The sequence below is a fragment of the Gossypium raimondii genome, chromosome 13 (assembly GCF_025698545.1).
Source record: "Gossypium raimondii isolate GPD5lz chromosome 13, ASM2569854v1, whole genome shotgun sequence".
Classification (NCBI taxonomy): Eukaryota; Viridiplantae; Streptophyta; class Magnoliopsida; order Malvales; family Malvaceae; genus Gossypium; species Gossypium raimondii.
Genome location: NC_068577.1, coordinates 1,232,149 through 1,250,764, shown reverse-complemented (window position 1 = coordinate 1,250,764; position 18,616 = coordinate 1,232,149). Strand labels below are relative to the sequence as shown.

The window sequence follows — 18,616 nt, the reverse complement described above, 5'->3', positions numbered from 1 at the left end:
TAAAGCTCCCCCTGCACACATGGGGAAAAACAAAAATGAACACAAAGATATGTTTACACAGTTCAGTTTCCCTACATTTGCAGGGCTTTGTTCATAGTGATAATTCATTATCTTAACACCTTGTACAATAGGTGATTACAAGAACAAACACTTACCAGATTAGCAATCTCAATTTTGCACCTAAGATTTAGATTACTCTCCTCGAAGTTTTCCCCTGAAACTAAGTGAGTCACTTGATTACTTACAAAATCTACTAAATAATAGGATAAGTGCTAAAATTCTCCTCACCCTTTTACTTACACAAACTTTTGAATATATACGAGCTTAAGACTTGTTAAGATAAAAATCAATTGCAATCAATTTTTCCATCAACATAGCAAGATAATTAGCATGGATAATATCTTCAATATGATCAGCATAAGCCTTCAAATATTTAGGATATGTTAACAAGTTACCTGATCCAATCCAATCTCCTTAAAATAGGGAAGTCGATTTTCTTAATCTAATCCAAATAGAAAATATTATTATTTTCTAAATAAAAATTTAACAAATGTTTTAACCACATTTTCTCTCTATACAATACATTATACATCACTAATAAAATTATTAAATATTATATTTAATAAAAATGTTAATATAAAGATAAAAACATAAAGATAATGTTAACCATATTACTATTAATCTAATACATGTTAAAATTCTATCTAAAAAAGGTTAAAACATGTTCTAAGTTTTTGTACATTTTTTATATTCGTGAGAGAATGTCTCTTATTTTGACCAAAATTTATTTTGGTTTTTTTCTCCTAATTAAACTCTATTTTTAGTTCTCCATTTAAACTCGATTAGCCTAGAGTTGTTGTAATTATATATACTACAATTTTAGCTTATAAATAGACCTTAGTTACTCTAAATTTTACACATCAAAAATTATTTAGATTGAGATAATTTTGTTATTTGTTTTAAGGGGTTTTTCTTTTAATTCTCTCCATCTCTTGTACTCTCCTTTATTATAGTGAAATCTCTTTTTGCCCATGTTTTTTTATCCTCTTTTGAGGAATTTTTTCACGTAATCTTATTTTATTCACTTTGTTCGTGGCTTAACCGAGTTTATCCCCAACAATATTTGAAATTCAATCTCTTTATTTTATTTATTTTTAAGAACTCAGTCCCCCTTACTTTTTAAAATCTAAAAATATAACTCTAATTGTTAATACCATTAGAATTTTTCTGTTCAATTTTTGCTACATGAATACCGGTAAATAATTTATTTTATTTCAAAATATCACACCAACAATATTTAATAAAAGAAATTCATGAACTTAAATCTTTATATTCGAAAATTAGAGAAACCGAATTTCTAAAAATAAAAATAAAAAATCAAAATTTGAATGCAAAAAGAATACATAAACTTAGAGTATATTTAATAAATTAAATTAAAAAAAATACCTAATACAACAACCAATACCATTGATGGCCACAATTTCCCTAAGAACAAGGCAGCAGGCTGCCACTCCCTGCAAAAAGCTAGGCATAATTTATTGGATTCCCAATACCAGTATGCTGCTTGCCTATTGTCTTCTCTGCCCCCCCATTTTATCCTCTTAACCATATATTATTAATGCACTATAATCCTGAAAAAGGGATGAATAAAAAATATTTAAAATTTGAATTTGTGGGTTAATTATTTTTAGATGTCTGGTTATACTGACATTATATACAACTGATTGCAGGCTGAACCATGTGCAACATCTATGACATCAAAACATTTTTAACCTTTTGTTATTCTTTTAATTTCTTTATTTTTAATATTTATGTTTTGAATTTCGGAAATGTTATATCAATTTATTAGTTTTACGTAATACAAAAAAGTATGTCATTTTAGTTAATCGATTTAATTAACTATTACAGTTTGAGTCAATCCTAGAATTCAAAATGCACGATGCAAACGAATAACATATATTTGACTAAACCGATTTAACTATTACAGATAAACTCGATATTAAAATTAAAGCTATATATATTTAAAGTAATTTTTCATTTCCTCAATTCATGCGTGTATGACCTAAAGTTTTTGCACCAATCTTTGACAACAACAAAATGTATACACATTTAATATATACTTTTTTTACAAAGCAAGTTAAGGTCATTGTTTCTTCTTAATGTAGACTTAAATTTTCTTTTATTTAAGCATATGGACAATGTTAAGAAAACCAGAGTTAAATTGGTTCGATTGATTCGTCCGGTTCCATTAAATAAAATATTAAGAATTTATAAAAATAAAAATACGAGATAAAATTAGTTTAACTGGTTTTAAATTCAATTCAATCGATTCATACCGGTTTATGAATCATCTGGTTCAACTTTCTTTTCGAATAAATTTTTAATCTAACCAATCAAATTTGATTATGCAAATATTGCGGAAAATATTATACACAAATTATCCTAAATTTTCAATCTTCAAAGATCTATATACCTAAATAAAAGTTGTCTCCTAAAAAATATCCTGCTAGAATGATGGCACGTGTGAAAAGGAAAGCAATTATACGATGTAGAGGAATAAGTCACGGGTATATATTTTCTTTAAAATAATTTTTAATAAAAATTTTGACTTAATTAATTCAATATGTCGAAAAATATTTAATTGGTTAAATAGATTGTTTTTTTAATTTAAGAAAATAACCGTTTTTTTAAAGAGAGAATGAAAGCGCACTCAACTGGGCATGCTTTCTACACAGTTGGTAGGAAAGCGCGTCCACTTAGACGAGCTTTTTTTTATAATTAACTATTTTGATTTTTTTAATTATTATATTTAAAAAAAGATAATGTAAAATTTATAAAAATAAATAAATTCGTTATCTCATTTAAGATGATGTATTATCACTGGTAAAAGTAGCATGAAAATCTTTATATTGGGAGGCAGATTGTATTTTGTCTTCTTTACTCAAAAGGGGATAAACTAGTCCTTCTGCATTAAATAAAAGAGCAAATTGGACTCTGTTAAAAATTTCGCCCATTTTTACTATTAAAACTAGTATTTATAAATCAACATGAGGTACATGTGGCATGCTACGTGTAACTGTTTGGTTACTCCGTCAATCACACTAGTTTTTAACAATAGAAATAGATGGAATTTTTAATGGAAACGGCCAAGTTGCTTTTTGATCTAACGTATAAAGATTAATTTGTCCATTTTTTGAGTGAAGGGGATAAAATGCAATCTGACTCCTAATACAGAAGCTTTCATGATGCTTTTACGTAATCTTATTCACTAACCGTAAATAGAATTATACCGTGTTAATGTATCAAATATAATTTTTTTTAAAGAATCAAATATAAATCTTTGAAATAATTAAATTAAAAATCAAAGATTTGATTTTAATTAGTCCACATGTAAGAAAAAATAATACATACACACGTGTGACACACCCACTTCACTATATATATTCAACAACATTTATATTTCTGATATATACATATTATAGTATACAGCTAAGGGTTCATTTTATCTTTCCATGTCCATGGCATTTTCAACTCACAAGCAACATCAACACCTGCCAAACTTGTACGGCGCCACCGCGGCCCCACCGCCAACCCCTTCCGCCCAACCCAACCATCACACCGTCACGTCATCCGCCGCCGCAGATGAACTTTCCAATCTCCTCCACCGCCTCCCTCCTACTCTTTCCCTCCCTAAACGCCGCTCCTCCACATCCGCCACCTCTCCTCCTCCTCCTACCCTCTCTTTCTCTGACCCTAACTTTAATCATCTCCTTCTCTCCTCCGGTTCAGAACTCGGCTTCCTCCAACTCACAAACCATGACATACCATCCCAACTCGCTAACTCAGCCGAGACTGAGTCTCTGTCTCTCTTTGAACTCACCAGAGACCAAAAAGAATCGTGTTTCCCTAAAAACTGGCCTTTAGGCTTTGATGCTGATGATGATGACGAGGAAGAAGAAGATGGGGATGGAAAGGGTGAGTCCTTTTGCTTGGATACTGAGTGTTCAACTGAGACAACAACCGATTTATCATTGACTTCTCTAAGAGAGTTCACACGGGCTTTAGAGAAACTGGGTTTGAAGATCATTGATAAGTTGGCAGATGCAATGGGGTTTGATAACTCGATAGGAGAGGACCCGACCCGGTTCCGTTCATTGATGTGGATATCAGAGGGTTTACATGGGGACCATGATAAACCATCGGGCGGGTTTTACCCGTATGTGATCGGGTTGCAATACCAAATCAGGTGTCAAAAATATTCCTTGTTGAAGGATTCGGGTTCGGTTTCGGTTTCGCCCCAAGTGGACTCAATCATGGTCACTCTTGGTGACATTGCTCAAGTAACTTTTATTTCACCCTCAACTCATTTATTAGTATTAATTTTTAATTAATATTTGCCAAACTTTTATATCTTCCTTTTTGGCAATTTACAACTATCATTATCTAACTCATACATTTAATTTCTTTTCCAATCTCAATTTCTAAATTAATTTTGATAAATAATATGGTTGAAATCCGTACCAATCGAGTGTTTAATAAAAAAAATCAAAAATAATTATTATGTAAAAATAAAAATTTAGAGCTTATTTAGGTATGAATTAAATGTTATGAATTAAATGTTAGGATTAATTTAGACTAGACCGATTGGATCGAGGATCGAGAATCGATCGAATGATTAAATTAATGATAGTGTAAATCTAAAATTCAGTATATGTATTGGCAGGTTTGGAGCAACGGGAAACTGAGCAAAGTGAGAGGAAGACCAATGGCATGTTTAGGCGACGGAAACAAGTCTCGTCTCGTATCAATGTCACTATTAGTGACGCTTCCATGTAATAGTAGAGTTACACCTTTGCTTCCGGAGGTCGTCGGTGAAGAGGGAACTGGCGACGAAGATGATGAAAGTCAAGTTTGTGGAAGTAAGGAAGAGCAAGAAAAGAGATTGTTTAATTCATTTTCCTTTGAAGACTATGCATGGAGAGTTTATAATGAATGTTATCTCTTTAATGATCCACTTGATAGATATCGAATTTAATGGGTTTTTTTTTTTGTAATTTTTCTTGATTTTAGTACTGTTGCTGTTATAACAATTTGAAGATCGTGGATTCGAGTGTGTTTAAAAATAATATTTTTCGATTTGATTAGTTGGGATTTAAAGAGATTTATGGGTAATTTAAGAAATATATTAATTTTTTCTTTTATCTTTATAAATAATGGAATTTTGTCAATGAAATAGTAGTGTAATTTTGTTTTGTATTTCAATTATTATATAGTATAAGTTTTTATTATTAAGGGTGTTTAAACGATTAACTGAATTGAAATATTACGATCAATCTGGTCGGTTAAGAAATGAGTAATTAAATAATAATATTTAATAGAAAATTACAGTTTCATGCTTAGGAAACACTATGGGTGGTGATACCACATTTTTTGGGACTAGGGTTTGTTGTCCCTATTATGTAGATGGGCTTATTGGGCATTTGTCTTGTATTAGGTATAATTATATGTGTTCTTTTGATTTAATCAACCCAATAACCAATTTTTTAATTTCCCAAAATATCAATTAATTAAATTAATTCACCAAATTAAATTATTTTTACAACCCAATTCTAATTCCATTAAAATCATGATGACGTTAGCGTACTAGAATTTATGAGGAAATATATTTAATTTCCGGGTTCAATAAAACTATGATTTTCCATTTCAATTTCAATTATTTAATTTCAATCAATTAAATAATAGTTTGAAGAAATTGATTTAATCTCTAATTCATTGTTTCTACTTATTGAGAAAATGCATCCAATGATGATAATGATACATGCGACTTATTTCTCTTAACCGTCATTTTCATTCATTTCATAATATTAGTTCTACATGCAATCTATTTTAGGTTTTGTCAAGCTAGCAGAGAGACCGATTGGACATATATAATTTGTAATTAAGTTTCGACTCTTTGTCTATTACTTACAACATTGTTTAATCATGGACTCATTCCATTAAAGTACCGTGATTGAACTTTCACTCATTATATATCATTACGAAAACAATTATATAGAAGCTTGCCGAATGACCTTGTCATAAATGTGTTACCCTCATGGGATATCCTTAATCTCTTCTTTGAGTTAAATCCATTCACCGATATGATCTTATTTTATCTCATGGTAAGCATTATATCTTCCTTCATGAAAAAGTTAATTACTAACAAATAGCAATTAAATCATTCATTTTAGGAAAATGACCCGTGGCCTTGTGGGTTTTCCATCTATCATATAATGCTAAAGACAGAATATCATTTACCCTTAATCGAGCAACGAATTCCACTATTGTAAATAAATTTATGTCATGCAGAAGTTGTATACTGATCTGCCATCAATGAATTTATGTTATTTTAGCATTATGATATGATCACGTCCTGTAACTTAGTATAAGTTAAACATTAAGTAATCATTGAGTTAATATTTGCTTACATTTTGTTTTGCGTGCAAAAACACGTTTAGGACAAATACAAATGATATTAATGTCAATAATGAAATTTTATTAAATTAATCTATTAAAAAAAATTAAAAGATTATATTTAGGGCACTAGATTCAAACAGGTTCAACTAAGGGGCCAAAGTAAGTTACGAAGGAGTGTGTTATCCAAAGTGTAAAGGAGTTTTAGAGTGAGGGATCTCATTCTCTAGAATAATGTTTGTATTCTAAGGAATTTATGGTTTTTTTGGATCAAAGCAGGTTCACTACGGGTGGCTTGGACTGAGCGTTATAGGTTGAAAGGATGAAGTATCTTACAAGCACAACCACTTTATGGATAAAAATGTTGAGGCTTAAGCCTTTAATTCTTTTATTTTTAGGGGGCAGAATGATTTTCGGCCAGGCAAGGCCTAAGGTAAGCTTAGATAGAGGAGAGAAAAAGATCCTTAGCATAAGCTGATCTAGGGAAACCTTACCATACCAAGACATACTTTCATTGTTTGGTTGATTATACCAGACAAGCTTTCAGTGAAAACCAAATTGATCCTGGTTGTGTTCCATGCATGGAGATCAGGAGGAAACTTGGGACCATCTCTTTGGTAGTTGTCCTTTGTCGAGGCAATTGTGGGAGCTTATTGTACAAGCATGTAGGCTACAACTAGTCCATATCTCTTTGCAAGAAAATTTTGAATGTAAATCCTTCTCATCATCTATCCTCGATGCATGCAATGCTTTCATTTACATGATTTGACACTTAGATTTTAAAGATCGGACTCGTATTTTAAAAGATCTTTTTTTCCATATATTAAACAAGTTTTTAAGTTTGGACAGATATTTTATCTCTTAAATAGGTTTACTCATCATTTAATTTATCGATAATATATACAATCAAATATTAACCCATATAAAATTCATCCAAATGATTTAATGTTTACAACGACGTTGAGTAAGAAAATATATTGTTGAATCAATTATAGAAAGTACATATACCTAAATTGATGTAGATGGACCCTAGTGATAAGGTATTATATTCTATAGCTTCCTTGGCTTGGAATAAAAGTGATGGCCCACCCTTCAAAACTACCACCCCCATGAAGTGAAGTACTCAAACCTATTAATATTATTGTTAGTATAAAAAGTCGTGAGTTCGAATGCACTGAACCACATTATCTTCGTATTTAAAAATTGAGAAAGGGTTATGAAAAGTTCTAGACATTGTATCGAAAGATAAAAAAATTAAAAATCGTGATACTACACTCAGATATGTTAAATGTTATATTTGAGATTAATATGGTTAATAAAATAAGAAGATGTGGTTGTCACCCAATGTGATATTTACCTATAAAATATCACACAACTTTTATATCATTTATTTATACAAGATTTTGTTGGGAAAAAGAATATATGTGTATATATATATATTAAATATACAATAATTTTTGGTTTGGGGAGGTTTAGTAACAATGCACCAACTAAAAACATTGACATTTGGAAGGATGATTAGGTGAAATATTTTACCATAATTACACTTTAAAGAAAGGAAATTATAGTTATACCCTTTGAAATAAGAAAGTTACTGGATTTTGCTCTTTTAATTATTTTTTTAAAGGGTGAATAGGAGAACTCAAAATCAAGTTTTCTATCATAAGAGTAAGGGTTAATATACTATCTCGGTACTTGAGTTTGGTTTTAGTATTCAATTTTATGTTTGAGTTTAGCGTTAATGTTCAATTTGGTACCCAAATCTAACAATCCAATAAATATTTGACACATGTACTCTAGTTTTAAAAAACACATGTACTTATTTGAGACAAAAAAAATCTCAAGTATCAAATTCAATATATTGAAGCTAAACTTAGGTACTAAATAGTATATTAACCCTGAGAGTAACAAAGAGTTAAAGATAATAAAAGAACATAAAAATAGAGGTAATATACTATTTGGTATCTAATTTTGGTTTCAATGTTTAATTTGGTACCTGATTTTTTCCCCCAAATTAGTACATGAGTTGGCTTCAATGTTTAATTTGAGACCTAAGTTTTTTTCGTCCAATCTGATACCTGAGTTTGACTTCAATATTTACTTTGGTACCTGAATTTTTTCAATTTGATATTTGAGTTTCTTTTTGTTCCAATTAAGTATCTATGTTTTTTTTATTAGAGCACACTTGTCAAACATTCATCGAGTAACATGGTCTGGATATCAAATTAAACATTGAACCCAAACTAAAGTACCAAATTGGGACAAAAAAAAAACTCAAGTATCAAATTGAACATTAAAACCAAACTTCCGTACCAAATAATAGATTAACCCTTAAAAATAGTACTATATCATTTTTTTTATTTGATATAAGCTTTCTTCATGAAAATGATTGAATGATTATTATTATTATTATTTTTTGCTTGACCTTCTGCAACATTTGCAAACTAATCCAACCCCACTTGGGAAACAGATTCTGAAATGCATCAGGGCCCTTCATTTAATCTAACCCCACATAAGAATCACACTCAAAATTAACCATCTGATTAGAATACATCATTTTCCTTACATCCTCTCTAGGTTGGTTGTTGACCATTTTGAGTTCCAAATCCCAAGGGGGTGAGAACCTGAAGTTTTGGGAGGATAGACAACAGGATTCCATGTCTGATGAAGCTTCCATATCAGTATGTAATGGAGAAAATTGGGTCTACCTGAAAATAGGTTTCAACACCACAACTACCAATATTCAAAGTCTGTACCTTATAGTTTGGATTAAGACCAACCAAGACAAGCTTTGAAATCACTCTTTGAGTTTTCTTTCTGAGGGGGAGATTGTTTTGATTGAAAAAGAAAGAATATATATGAAAACTTGAGAAAGACAACTCTCCCTCCACCAGAATATTTGCTAACCAGTTTTCATTTTGAAGAAAAACACCTTGTCACCACCAACCAACCCTTATTTAAACAAAATACGCAGTGAAGCTACCTGTCAGGTCCTTTTATTATAGGGAATGATTCAAATTAGTCATTAGTCAGTAGATCAATTTAGGCACTGCACCAGTAAATGGACTAATTTGAAGCAATACTTATAATAGAAGGACTTTCCATGAATTTGACCCAAAATGAACCTAATTATATGGTCTCCTAACATGTGTATTTCTTCATATTTTTTCCCCTCTCTATATATTCTTCTCATGCAACCAGGTCCTGTCGTAAAGTAAGACTCTTTGGAGTGAAAATAGAGCGATGAAGCAACGCAAAACCAACAACAATCTTCCCATATTTGTAGTGGTTTTCACAGTTTTCTTGTTTGGGGTTTTCATGTACGATGAGGACGTCAAGTCCATAGCCGAGTTCCCATTTTCAACCCCTAAAGCTACCCAAATCCAAGACCAACAATCCAAACAAGCCAACAACCCAGAAAATGAGGTACTGCCATTGAACTCTAAAGAAACAACAAAGGAACCTGATGATGATCATCATCATCATGACTTGGAGGAATCCATTGTTGTGAAAGATGATGAGCAGCAACAAAAGATTGAAATACCAGTGGTTGAAGAAGACGATGATGACGTTGAAGTACCTCCAGAAGATTGTGATCTCTTCACTGGACAATGGGTTTTCGACAATGAAACATATCCTTTATATAAAGAAGATGAATGTGAGTTTCTTACAGCACAAGTTACTTGCATGAGGAATGGAAGAAAAGATTCTATGTATCAGAATTGGAGATGGCAACCTAGAGATTGTAATTTACCCAAGTAAGACCATTTCTTTATACACTTTTTTTGAAGATACTGATAGATTCTGACAGTTTTTGTTTTGTGATTTGTCTGTTACTAGGTTTAAACCAAGATTTTTCCTTGAGAAGTTGAGGAACAAAAGGCTTATGTTTGTTGGAGATTCATTAAACAGGAACCAATGGGAATCCATGATTTGTCTGGTTCAATCTGCTGTCCCTGCTGGAAATAAGAGCTTGAACAAATCTGGGTCTTTATCTGTGTTCAGAATTGAGGTAAAAGAAATTACCATATGAACAAAGCTTGCAAAACACTTGGTTCCATAGTTCATGATTTTCAGACAATTTTTATTTTTTGTCTTTGAAGGAATATAATGCAACAGTGGAGTTTTATTGGGCTCCTTTTTTGGTTCAATCAAATTCAGATGACCCAAAACGACACAGCATCTTGGATCGTATAATTATGCCTGAATCAATCAGGGAACATGGCAAGAATTGGAAAGATGTGGACTACTTGATCTTCAATACATACATTTGGTGGATGAACACTTTCACTATGAAAGTCTTGTAAGTGGTTGAAAAAACATTAACATCAATGTTTGATTCTTTCTGTTCTTTTTCTTTTTTAATGGATCTGATGTGGGTGTGCGTACCAGACGAGGGTCGTTCGACCGAGGCGACACGGAATACGATGAGATCGAACGTCCAGTAGCGTATAAGAGAGTATTGGAAACTTGGTCTAAATGGGTTGAAAAAAATGTGAATTCGAATCGAACCACCGTCTTCTTCAACAGCATGTCTCCTCTTCATATCAAGTAATAGATCACTGGTTTTCCTTCTACCCTTCGTTTAACTTTGAACCCGAAGTTTAATTCAATTGGTTCATATATTTGTAGGAGCTTGGATTGGAATAATCCAAATGGGATCAAATGTGCCTTAGAGACTACCCCAATTCTCAACCAGTCAATGTACCTAGATGTGGGCACAGACCGTCGACTATTAGTCATTGCCAACAACATTACTCAAAATATGAATGTTAAGGTTCATTTTGTTAACATTACAAGCCTGTCGGAATACAGAAAAGATGCACATACTTCTGTCTATACAATCCGTCAAGGTAAAATGTTGACACCAGAACAACAAGCTGACCCGGAAAATTTTGCAGATTGTATCCATTGGTGTCTTCCCGGACTACCCGACATATGGAATGAATTCCTTTACACACGCATCATTACTAACTCGTGACTTATAGAAATAATTCATGTTATGCATTTAGTGTTTTTTTTTTCTTTGACTCCATTATTACTTCAGTCATATGGATCATCAAAAAGTTTTGATTTTGTGCCATTGTTGATTTAATGGGGATTGGAGTAGGGAGTCTAAGAATGTCAAATTTTATCACTCACTGAGCAAACTTAGCCCAAGCACACAAAGTTGTATAATTAAAGCATATGTTGGAAACTTTGAAAGAGGAAATAAAGGTTAACACACAAGCACTTTTTCTTCTTTAATAATGTCATGTTTGGTTACTTTATGTGTAACTTCTTTCTCTTTTCTTTCCTCCATTTACTTAATTAACCTAATGCACAAAAATGTATTATAAGAACTAATTTAGTCGAGTTAAATATAACTCGATTGAAGGTTGACGTTAATTGTTTAACCAATACTTCACTCGTAGAGATAAGGGGAGAGATGAACGAGGAAAAACAAGCTAATTATACAATTCATTCAATGATGTTCATATAATTAATGATATTGTATGATTAATAGTATAATTCATTTTATTACATTATACATAGTTCAATTCAACTGGATCAATGATTATATAATTAATGTTATAAAGCATTCACTTATGTTCATAACTAGGTAAATGCAAATGCGTGTAATGACATTACACTTGTATAATTATAATTCATGTGATCAAGTTCATAAAATTAATTGTAGAAGTGGCAACTAAGCGATTTGGGTGGGTTCAAGTCAGGTTATTTCAGGTTTGGATCTTTTTAGGTTCAGGTTTTTTTTAGTTCAATCTCGGAGTTGGTACACCGATTCGAAATAAGACAAAACTTTAGTTGACCGCGAATTGGTAGGGACTGATTGAATTGAATTTTTTATTTTTTAAATAACTATTTTTTTTTGAATTTTTAATAATTCATAATAATTGTTAAATCGAAAATTTGTTACTTAGTCAATTCAACCATTGGTTCAGTTCCCAAAAGATTGAAATATTATGAGAAAATATAAGTTTAAGATATGGATCATCAATTTAAGTAAGTAGCAAGTATCAAATAAAAATGAGTTAACATATTTAGGATGAGTTTGGATGGACTGTGCGCTTAGTTGTAGTTAGTGTAAAAACAGTGGTGATGATAAGATTTGATACTATAATAACATTGTAGCGTAAGACAAAAAATAAGTTAACATGGTGAAAGTGAAGCACAAATTCTCCACAATTTTCTTTTTCTAAGGAAAAGACAATTTATTGTAGAGAAGAAATATTATTCTACTCATTTATTTGGCATTGAACTTCTTTCTTGTGGAATCTGATGTCAAGGAAAAGAATTGTTAATCGTAAAATACAATTTCAAGATTAACCTTTAGAAAAAAATGAAAGGGGATGTAGCTCAGATGGTAGAGCGCTTGCTTAGCATGCGAGAGGTACGGGGATCGATACCCCGCATCTCCACTTTTTCTGCTTTTTCCCTTCTCAAAATCAAAGCTGCTCGTTGGTTGGGCAATTACGGTAATGCGACGTGTTGATGGTTTTAATTTTTACGGTCTTTGTATTTGTGAGGTCCCTTTCTACTAGTAAAAATGAAACGCTTACACTGTGTTTGGTTCAGTGTAATAGGTAATCCATTACGCCCCGATTACGCGCCTATTACATTACTGATCTATTTCGGCGTTTGGTTCACTGTAATAGGTATTACGCGCCTATTACAATACGGATCTAAGCCCCTAAAATCTCCGCTTTTCTATTCCCTTCCCAAATCTCAGATTCCCTATTACGTCCGGCTTCCCTTCCCAAGTCTCTGTTTTACCCTCCCTCTCTCTCCTTTTTCTGTCCCCATCTTTTCTCCTCCCATTTCCCACTGCTTCATTTTTTCTCTCGGAGCACGTCTGGTTTTTGAATCTTGAGGTATGAATCAACGTTTGGTTAAAATGTTTATGATCGGTAAATTATACCGTATTTTTAAAATGGTACTTAAAATTTCTTTTTTCAAATGTGGCACTCAAATTTAACTTTCGTTACCTATTCTACCTCAAAAGTTAACATCGTTAAGAAAAAGAAATTTTTTGAATAATTTCATTATAAGTTTTTGATCATATTTGTTCTTTTTGACACAATACTTAAAACTATTCATAGCCCCTCCTCAACCCTTAAATAGAAAGATAATGTGTTTCAACGTACTTAAATCCATGTCTTCCTGTACTGATAATAATGTTCATACCAATCAAGCTAAAATTCAATCAGCATACATGAAAATCTTTTAACTTCACTTGTAGAATTAAAAAAAAAAAAAAACTCCACCACTAGTGTATCAAATAATACTCACAAAAATATTGATATTTTTAAAAACAATAAAGATTAATTCTATTAAAACCGAACTTATTTAATTATTTTTAGTAAAAGAAAATTAAATTAATTCTTTCAACAGCAAAGGGATAAATTTAAATTAATTCCTACGCAAAGAATCGTTTCAAATACAATGGTTGTTAGAATCAGATCAATCGGTCGGATCGATTTAACTAAGAATTAATCAATATACTGATTAGAATAAAAAAGTTAAAACCTCTAATTATAATTAAATTAATAATAAAATCGAGAAAAAATGATTTAACTGATTCCATCACCGATTTTACTTTTAAAATCATAAGGCTTAAATTATCCAATTAATTATTTGGTAAAGCAAAGGTTGTTCAGCATGAGTGCCCACTTGACAGTTGACAGCTTTGATATCACGAAACTGGACATATTTCTAAAACAAATCTACCAACCCAACCGCTGTTCTTTCTTGTCTGCTTCGATTTCCAGGGAAGACGACATCAACTACTGATCAACCACCAAAAGCAAAAGGCTCCCTTGAATATGTAAATAGTAATTTTTCAAATAATAAATATTAGATTATAATATATTCATTACTTGGGTGGAACAGTTTATGAAATAAATTTATAAAAAATTGATGTATCAAGTTTAAGTTGAGATATTGAAATTTCGAAATAATATTTGTTACTTTATAAAATAAATAGGTTTTTAATAATTTTACAATTGAATCGAAACTTGTATACCATTGAATTTGAGAAGTTGTTTTTCGACCCTAAAAGTAATGTTAATCGTTTGACTTTCAAGGTTGAAAGTGTTGCCAAAATGTGCTCTTGCACCCAAACGTAAAAGATGAGATTTGGGTGTTGGTGTGTAGGGATAAAAATAAATTTATGAGAAATTAATGAAGGTTTTAAGGCGTGTATCAATGTCACTTTTTTTTTAAGATTTTATTCATCCCCGCCTATATTTTGGTATGCAAAAGAGTTATTGACAAATAAACCTCGAGGATACAATGAAGGCCAATAACTGTCAACGTTTTGCACTGACGGAAATAGTCCACTGAGCATTAAGCGGAGCATAACAAGAATATCAATTTCTATAAAGACTTTCTGCAGTAATTCTTTATTAAAACAATCTAGATCAACAGATTCAACGTTATCTAAATCAAACCAGACTAGTTGAGCAAAAAGTCGACGGATCAACCAATTTTTTTACCTCTCACAGGACGAATACCCCGGCCAATTTCTGGTCCACCTGGTCCGTAAAAAAAATGTAATATTTGGTCAACCTAATGTCGGCCCAAATGAAAACAGCTTTGGGCTAATTTTACAGACCAGAACTTCACGGGCCGGGGATTCTTTTTCTTGGAATTGAAGCAAGTTTTGTAATTCGTCCAAAAGAAACGCAAGTTTGTGTGCATTTGAACCCAAGAAGACAAAAGTTTGGTAGAGCGGTCCAAGTAGAGGTGCTCATGGGCCAGGCCCATAAAAAAATTTCAGCCGGGAAAAAATCATAAGCCCGGGCTTGGCCCGACCCATTTTTTAATAAATACCAAAAATTTATTTTAAAAATTAAAAAAAGTATTTTAAAAAGTATTTTAAAATTAAAAAATTTAAAAAATATTTTAAAATTAAAAAAATTAAAAAATAAATATATTTATTATATAGGGCCGGGCCGGGCTCGGGCCAAAAAAAGTGTTGCCCGAGGCCCAGCCCGTTTTCTAAACGGGCCTCGTTTTTTGCCCAAGCCTATATTTCGGGCCTATATTTTTACCCAAATCCTCCCATATTTCGGGCGGGCCACCCGGCCCATGAGCACCTCTAGGTCCAAGGCAGGGTGGGACCGCCCAACTTTAAATAGTAATATTTGGATTCTTCACCATTTATTATGTTTTGTCATCTTCCCATATAATTTAGATTTTAGTTTTATTATGTTTTGGGTAAATTATGTCATTAATCACTAAGTTATGGGTAAATTTTTATTTTAATTATTTAACGAAATGCTTACAATTTAATTATTGAGTTATTCAATAGTTTTTTATTTAAGTCACTAAACGATTCAAAAAGTTTTATTTAAGTCATTGATATGTCGTAATTTGATATGTAGTAACTAGACCTGTCCATGGGCCGAGCGGCCCGACGGCCCGCCCGAAATATGATAGGGTTCGGGTAAAAATATAGGCCCGAAATATGGGCTTGGGCAAAAAAACGAGGCCCGTTTAAAAAATGGGCGGGCTCGGTTCAACTTTTTAGCCGGGCCGGCCTTACCGAATATAATAAATATATATTTTATTTTTATTTTTAATTTTAAAATACTTTAAAAATATTTTTTATTTTTAATTTTTTTGTGTTTATTAAAATCGGGCGGGCGGCTCAGGCTTACTTTTTTTCCGGTAGGGCACAGGCAAAATTCGAGCCCATATTTGGCGGGCGGGCCCGGCCTAAGAGTCGGGCCAAATTTTTTCCGGGCCGGGCCCGGCCCATGGACAGCTCTAGTAGTAACTTATGAATAGTTTAGCAACTTGAATGAAAACTTTTGAATAACTCAGTGATCATTTTGTAATTTTTTTTATATTAAGTGATCAAACGTAAACTTATTAATAGTTTTATATGTTTCGTTTAATTTAATGATAAATAATATATTATATTATGTCATACTCATTGTGTAAGTGAAAAGTTTATTTAACAATTTTAATAAGGTTTAAACCATAAAATGGTACTTAAATCATCAAGGTGGTACCTAAACTACATTTAATTACCCAAATTACCTAAGTCGTTAAAAAATATCTTAACCAATCATTCAGTGACATGTGGCACTATTAAACTAAATTATAAAAAGCAAATATAATTAAATTAAAAATTTCAATCTTTTACGCCTTCTTTTCTTTTAATGCATTTTTAATTGTTGGAAAACTTTTCTTTGCAATTCCTACTAAGCTTCTTTCTAGTATTAGAATCTCATGCTTTATTTGACTTTTTTCATTCACCCAACATCAATTATTTATACAAAGAATGGAAAATAACACAAAAATATTTTTAAGAAAAATAATGTACAGATTTTGAATCGGGATGAGAAAAGAATCGAAATCGAGGTTAAAAACGAAAAAGAAACTCATTGGAATTTGAATATAGTTGCCGAAAACTGAGTTTTGATGAGTTTTCGATTGGTTCTTGAATTTTCTATCACCAGAGTTCTTGGGTGAAGAAAAAAAATAAATTAATGTGTTTATAAAAAAAAACTTAATGAAAGAAAATTTAATTTTTTCAAACTTTTGAGTTAAAAATTGCTACGTGTCACGAAATAATTAGTTAAGAGTTTTTAACAGTTGAGAAAATTTGAATAACAAAATATAGTTCAAGTATCACTTTGGGTAAAGAGTATAATTTAGGTACCACTTATGACAAAAAAAGTTTTAAGTATCGAATAAGAAAAATTGATATGGTTTAATTACCATTTTATGGTTTAAGCCATTTAATAAAATTAACATATCAATTAAATATAACTTTAGTTTAAATGGTAAAGTTGAATTGTTAAATTTTATAACATTTTGGGTTCAAATATCGTAATGTGCAAGTATTTTTTTATTTTATATGAAAATACAAAATTAACCTCGAAATAACATCATCTCGCTTTGTAAAAATAATAGGCTTTTGGTAATTTTATGATCGAGTTGAGACTCGATTGATAAGTGACACCAACACAATCGAAATATTAAATATGATAAAAGATAATAATATAAATAGATTGATTGATATATTTTTTCAATATTTAGTAAAAGTTAAACATTTTAATTCACTTAAAAATTTGACATTTACAATTTAAATTAATGAAATATAAAATACAAAAATCAAATTAAATAAATATAAAATTCTGAGTCAATAGCTTTTATATTCACTGAGAAAAGTATAATATTTGAAATTTCAAAGTGATGCATTTTTTTCCTTCTATTTTTGGAATTATTGGGGCTGGTTAAGAAAGCACACTTTGATTATTCCATGTACCCACATTGTCAATGATGTCAAATAACATTAGCAAAAATAAATAAAGTAATTGTCATTTTCAATATATATGTTGATGTTATTTTTTATATATATTAATGTGGATGTAATCGAGAGATTCTTTTATTATAGGGATCTGATTAAATTATTTTATTTATTATTAAATAAATTGATTTAGTTATTGTACTGCTAAAATGAATTAAATAAGATCAGTTTATAATAGAATTAATATTTGCTGTTTGAAAAAATATTATTTACTATTTATCAAAGTTAATTTTTTAAGTTTGTATGATTCTGTAAATGATTTTTTTAATTGAATTGCAATCGAGAAAAAAGTAATTTTGAGATATTTTTATAGACTAAATGTTAATCTTATTATAAATTGAATTTATTTGATTTTTTAATAGTATAGGGACTAAATTGATCCATTTAATAATAATAAAATACTAATTTGATCCAATCTCTGTAATGCAAGGAACACTTAGGTATTTTAACCTATATTTTGAAGTTATTTTCAATGCAATGACCATAAAAATACATCTAATTATGAGAAATTATAAAATTTAAGTTTGCAAACTCAATTTAAATAAATAAATAATATATTTATCATAACTAAAATTAAATTAGTTTAAAGCATAAATGAATTGAAAATCGAAATATATTTGATCCAAAACTAAAATAAATCTATTAAGGTCATACATGATGAGACTTAAATCCTGTAATAAATAAGAAAATAAGTCACCACGTAATATTTACGTAGGGCAACGCTAGGGGGTTGGTAGGATCTCGATCTCCTTAAAATGTAAAATTTTACTTTTGACCTTTTAAGTTTTCCAAGATTTTAATTTAGTAAATAGTAAAATTACACTTTAACACCTAAAA

The 18,616-nt window shown here is 30.8% G+C and overlaps 2 protein-coding genes and 1 non-coding gene across 3 annotated transcripts; all 3 read left to right on the top strand.

The window, feature by feature from the left end:
- The first annotated feature begins 3,467 nt into the window (after nt 1-3,467).
- On the top strand, nt 3,468-5,256 carry LOC105784295 (uncharacterized). Its single transcript, XM_012610140.2, has 2 exons — nt 3,468-4,340; nt 4,724-5,256. The coding sequence occupies exons 1-2, from the start codon at nt 3,513-3,515 to the stop codon at nt 5,033-5,035; spliced, it is 1,140 nt and encodes a 379-aa protein (XP_012465594.1). The 5' UTR covers nt 3,468-3,512; the 3' UTR covers nt 5,036-5,256.
- A 4,379-nt stretch (nt 5,257-9,635) lies between these two features.
- On the top strand, nt 9,636-11,703 carry LOC105784450 (xylan O-acetyltransferase 1). Its single transcript, XM_012610334.2, has 5 exons — nt 9,636-10,211; nt 10,294-10,465; nt 10,557-10,756; nt 10,846-11,004; nt 11,086-11,703. The coding sequence occupies exons 1-5, from the start codon at nt 9,697-9,699 to the stop codon at nt 11,432-11,434; spliced, it is 1,395 nt and encodes a 464-aa protein (XP_012465788.1). The 5' UTR covers nt 9,636-9,696; the 3' UTR covers nt 11,435-11,703.
- A 1,099-nt stretch (nt 11,704-12,802) lies between these two features.
- Nucleotides 12,803-12,875, top strand: TRNAA-AGC (transfer RNA alanine (anticodon AGC)). The gene has a single exon. It is a non-coding gene; the product is annotated as a tRNA-Ala (tRNA).
- The last annotated feature ends 5,741 nt before the right edge of the window (nt 12,876-18,616 follow it).